The following is a 5,000-nucleotide window of genomic DNA, read 5'->3' on the forward strand; positions in this document are numbered from 1 at the left end:
TACTACTACTACTACTACTACTACTACTACTACTACTACTACTACTACTACTACTACTACTACTACTATTATTATTACCACTACCACCACCACCCCCGTCTGGGGTATTAGCTGCATGTTATTGTGGCGAAGTAGCATGTAGTTGATACTTTAGGGTCTATATGGTGCGCCCCTACAGACCAGAGCCACACATCATTTTGTCTGTGATAAAGGAAGACTCTGTTCATGGAGAAGTTATGACATTTTATTATACTGCGACTTTCCCTCCGTTATGCTGTCTCCCAACCCCTTGTTATTGCCCTGTACCATTTCTCTAAATATTAATTTCCTTTTTTCGCCTACCCTGTGGTGGGGGAAAAGAATGCTGCCACAAGGTCTCCCCACTTGAGTCGCACGAGGCGACAAAAAACGGGACGGGGATAGGACTAGGAATCTTGCTACCTGTAGCCCCACAGGGGGACATTCCTAAAAAAAGTAAAGGCATAAGAGGGTCTAGGAGTTTTTCAACTAGTACCTTAAAGTTTGGGTCTTTTTATGTGCGTGGATGTGGTACACATGAGAGTGAAAGGGAAGAGATAGGCAGTATGTTTGTGAGAGGAAAGATGGGTGTGTTGGCATTGAGTGAAACTAAATTGAAAGGGAGAGGAGAGTGTGAGTTTGGAAGTGTAGTTGGGAGGTTCTCAGGAGTGAAGAGAGGACGAGGGAGAGAAGGGGTGGCTATACTAGTAAGTGAAGAGATAGGTAAGTGTGTAGTGGAGTGGATGGAGGTTTCTTCAAGGTTAATGTGGATGAAGGTGAAACTGGGAAGGGAGATGTGGGTTTTTGTAAGTGCATATGGGCCTGGTCGTGAGAAGAGCGTAGAGGAAAAGGAAGCTTTTTTGGATAGATTTAAATGAGTGCATAGAGGGATTAGGGAGAAATGTCAATGTAGTCGTATTGGGAGACATTAGTGCTAGGGTAGGAAATGAACTAATAGACGGAGTGATTGGGAAGTATGGAGTTCCAGGAAAAAAACGTAGTGGAGAGTTAATGGTAGAGATGTGTCTCGAATGAGTTGATGATAGCAAATACAGCGTTAAGGAAGAAAGTCAAGCATAAGTACACATGGAAGAGGGTGGTGGACGGAAGTGTGGCAGATAGAGCGTTAATGGACTATATACTGTAGTAGTAACCAGGAGTATGCTAGGAAGAGTTAAGGATATACATGTTCTACGGGGAGAGAGTGAGGGAATTTCAGATAATTTTTTGGTAGAAAGTAAGTTGAGAGTGGAGAATAAGTGGAGAAAGAGGAAAAGGGCAGAAGGTAGGGAGGTACTTAGAGTGAACTGCTTAAATGAGAAAGAAAAGATGGAGTATAAGAAGAAGGTGAGAGAGGAGTGGGAGGGAGGGAAGGATAGAGTAGAACTAGGATTGGAGGAGGAATGGGGATGTCATAAGGTGTGCAGAGATGGTGTGTGGAACAAGGAGGACGGGAGGAAATAGAAGGAAGGGTAATGAATGGTGGGATGAGGAAGCAAAGAAGGGTGTAGAAGAGAAGAAGCAGGCTTTCATAGATTGGTTACAAATTAGGACGATGGAATCATATGAGAGGTACAAAGTAAAGAGAAGTACAGAATAAGATAAAGGAGGCGAAGAGGAGGGCAGATGTGAAATGGGGTAAGGGTATGACAGAAAATTTTGAAAGTAATAAATTTCTTTTTGGAAAGAAATTAAGAGAGGAAGAGGAGGCGAATTAAGAGTATTTTAGAGAATTGCTAAATGTGAAGGAGGATAGGGAGGGAAAGGTAGTTGCAGTGGGAAGCGCTAAGAAAATGACCATGATGAGTGAGGAAAATGGAGGAGAAATAAGGAAAGACTAGTGAAGGCAGCTATTAAGATGATGAGAGCAGGTAAGGCACCTGGGTTGGTTGGATGTCATGCAGAATGTCTGAAAAAAGGAGGTACAGTGATGGTGGACTGGCTGGTGAGGTTATTTAATGTTTGTTTAAGAGAAGGTAGAGTGCCGGAGGACTGGAGGAGTGCCTGTATAGTTCCACTTTACAAGGGAAAAGAGGACAAGTGTTAGTGTAGTAGTTTCAGAGGGATCAGCTTGTTAAGTGTAGTTGGGAAGGCTTATGGGAGGATCTTGATTGAGCGGATTAGGAGAGGAAGAGAAGGAGTAATTGGTGAAGAACAGTGTAGGTTTAGGACAGGTAGGGGTTGTATAGATAAAAGTTTTGTGTTAAGACAGATATGTGAGAAAGCTATAGGAAAAGGTAAGGATATATTTTGGACTTTTATGGATCTGGAAAAGGCTTATGACAATGTAGACAGGAAAGCACTGTGGGAGGTTTTGCAGATATATGGGGTAGGAGGAAAGCTGTTAAGAGCAGTCAAGAGTTTTTACGAGAGTAGTAGATCTTGTGTTAGGATTAGAAATGGAGAGAGTGAATGGTTTGAGGTAAAGGTGGGACTTCGTCAGGGATGTGTTATGTCGCCCTGGCTGTTCAATTTATACGTGGATGGGATGGTGCGAGAGGTAAATGCAAGGGAATTGGGTCGTGGATTGGAGATGGTTAAAGAAAATGGAGAAAAGCGGGAGATAAACCAATTGTTGTTTGCTGACGACATTGCGCTTGTAGCAGGATCAGAGGAGGGATTGAGGAAGTTAGTGACAGAGTTTGAGAAGGTGTGCGAAAGAAGGAAGTTGAAGATAAATGTGGGTAAAAGTAAGGTGATGAGATGTACAAAGGGAGAAAGTGGCAGCAGACTGGAAGTGAGTATTAAGGGAGAGAGACAGGAGGAGGGGATAGCTTTATATACTTGGGTGCGAATGTGGCAGGAGAGGGAGGAGTGGAGGTGGAGGTAGAATGTAGATTGAGAGAAGCGAGTAAATGTCTTGGTATATTAAAAAGTGTAATGAGAAATAGACATTTGGGAATGGATGCTAAGAGGAGATTGTATGAAGGAGTGATTGTGCCAGTAGCACTGTATGGGGCAGAAACATAGAACATAAGAGAGGAAGAGAGAATGAGTTTGAATGTGTTTGAGATGAAATGATTGAGAAGTATGATAGAGGTTACTAGGCTAGATAGAGTGAGAAATGAGGAGGTGAGGAGGAGAACAGGGGTGGAAAGGGAGTTGGAAGATAAGGTTGATGAAAGAGTATTGGGATGGTTAGGACACATGGAAAGAATGAGTGAAGAAAGACTAGTAAAAGAGGTGTGGAAGGCAGATGTGGAAGGAGTGAACATGGGAGGGTGACCTAGGATGAGGTGGATGGATGGGGTAAAAGGGGGATTGTGAAAGAGGGGAATGTCTGTTGAGGAAGGACGGGAGAGGACAGAAGATGGGGTCAATGGAGAATGGTTGTGTATGGATGATGCTGTAATGCATGCATGAGGTGGAGTGGGTGTGAGGATGTGGGGTGAGGGAGTATGTATGAGGAATAAATTAACGCAGCCCGAAGGGATTTCTCCCCGACTTCTTCTTTTCTGCATGAGGGGACGGAGAGGGGTGTCGCCGAATTAATGAGGCGGCCTTGCTGTGGATGTGCTGTGTCTTGTGACACTGCTTGTGACCCAGGGCAGTGAACAAGATGCAGGGGTGACTCGTCATCCAGGAGGTGCCAAGATAAGAGGGAGGGAAGGGGGTAGAGGGGAGTGAAGTATGTAGGGGATGGAATTGGTGGGAGTAGTTTCTATGCATTTGTCTTTTGGCTACCTTCCATATAAGGGAAAAAAAAAATCTTTGGTATATGTATTTATTATTATTATTGTTATTATTATTATTACTATTATTATTATTATCATTATTATTATTATTATTATTATTATTATTATTATTATTATTATTATTATTATTATTATTATTATTATTATTATTATTATTATTATTATTATTATTATTATTATTATTATTATTATTAATTACTATTATTATTATTATTATTATTATTATTATTATTATTATTATTATTATTATTATTATTATTATTATTATTATTATTATTATTATTATTATTATCATTATTATTATTATTATCATTATTATTATTATTATTATTATCATCATTATTATTATTATCATTATCATCATCTTTAAATGACCCACGTGAAGCAAACTCCGTGGGGAGCTCTTTTCTGTTTGACGATGACAAAAGTCATCTTCACAAAAGCAAGAAGACGTTAAGTTTTGTCCTGCGATAATTTGTTCGTTCACGTATCCTTCTCACGGGGCGATTGTGTTCTGTGCTGATGTGATGTGGTTCACTGTATTCACAACGATGATCCGCACACTTCGGGAGAATACTGTAGCCGACTCCAGGGAAAGATGAACTAACGGGCAAAATCATCATACCGGTGGACAAAAGGTAACAATTTTCGCCCGTGTGAAGTTGATCTATGTGGAGCTTGAAAGTATCGGCATCGATGCTACTATGACCGAGGAAATCAGTGTAGAAAAAACGCAAAAGACGATGCTCACATCTTTAGGATTTGGGTCTATAACCTTCTGTTATCATTCCATGGCATGTATTTAGCTTAATCACACTCACCCACACCTTTATATTTACCTGTACTCTTCTACTTGCACAGCCACTACACGTACCGGTCCGGGCGGAGTGGCCGGAGCGCCCGCAGCGGCCGGAGCGACATGGTCTCTGTGAAGACGAAGACGACGCGAGGCGGGAAGCTCGTGATGGAGACGATGACGGCGCCGCACCCGTGCTGCCCCAACACCAAGGGCGTCTGCTGTCTTATGGTACTTCTTAACCTCGCCCTCCTGCTCATCACCCTCGGCTTTGTGGTCGTCCTTCAGCTCTTCGAACCGGCCTTCGTCTGGTACGTTGCCTTTCTCCCTCTCGCCCGTCGAAGAGTTGAAACGCTTCGCATTCCACAAAACCAAAGAAAACGATTTGGCATTAGCGAGAAAAAATAATGTATGTAAAAAAAGATAGATGAAATAAAATCGCCTTGGAAAATGAGCCAGCGAAGGTACATCATCCCCTTTTCCATCCATTG

The 5,000-nt window shown here is 42.0% G+C and overlaps 1 protein-coding gene across 1 annotated transcript in view; it reads left to right on the forward strand.

Moving 5' to 3' along the window:
* The window catches only part of LOC143032877 (uncharacterized), a 122,765-nt gene that overhangs the window by 116,254 nt on the left and 1,511 nt on the right, over positions 1 to 5,000 (forward strand). The window contains exon 4 of the mRNA XM_076198073.1: positions 4,575 to 4,820. Coding sequence (XP_076054188.1) covers positions 4,575 to 4,820 — 246 coding nt within the window. The remainder of the gene's footprint in view (positions 1 to 4,574; positions 4,821 to 5,000) is intronic.

The sequence above is a fragment of the Oratosquilla oratoria genome, chromosome 14 (genome assembly GCF_046742065.1).
Source record: "Oratosquilla oratoria isolate Oo_2021 chromosome 14, ASM4674206v1, whole genome shotgun sequence".
Taxonomy (NCBI): Eukaryota; Metazoa; Arthropoda; class Malacostraca; order Stomatopoda; family Squillidae; genus Oratosquilla; species Oratosquilla oratoria.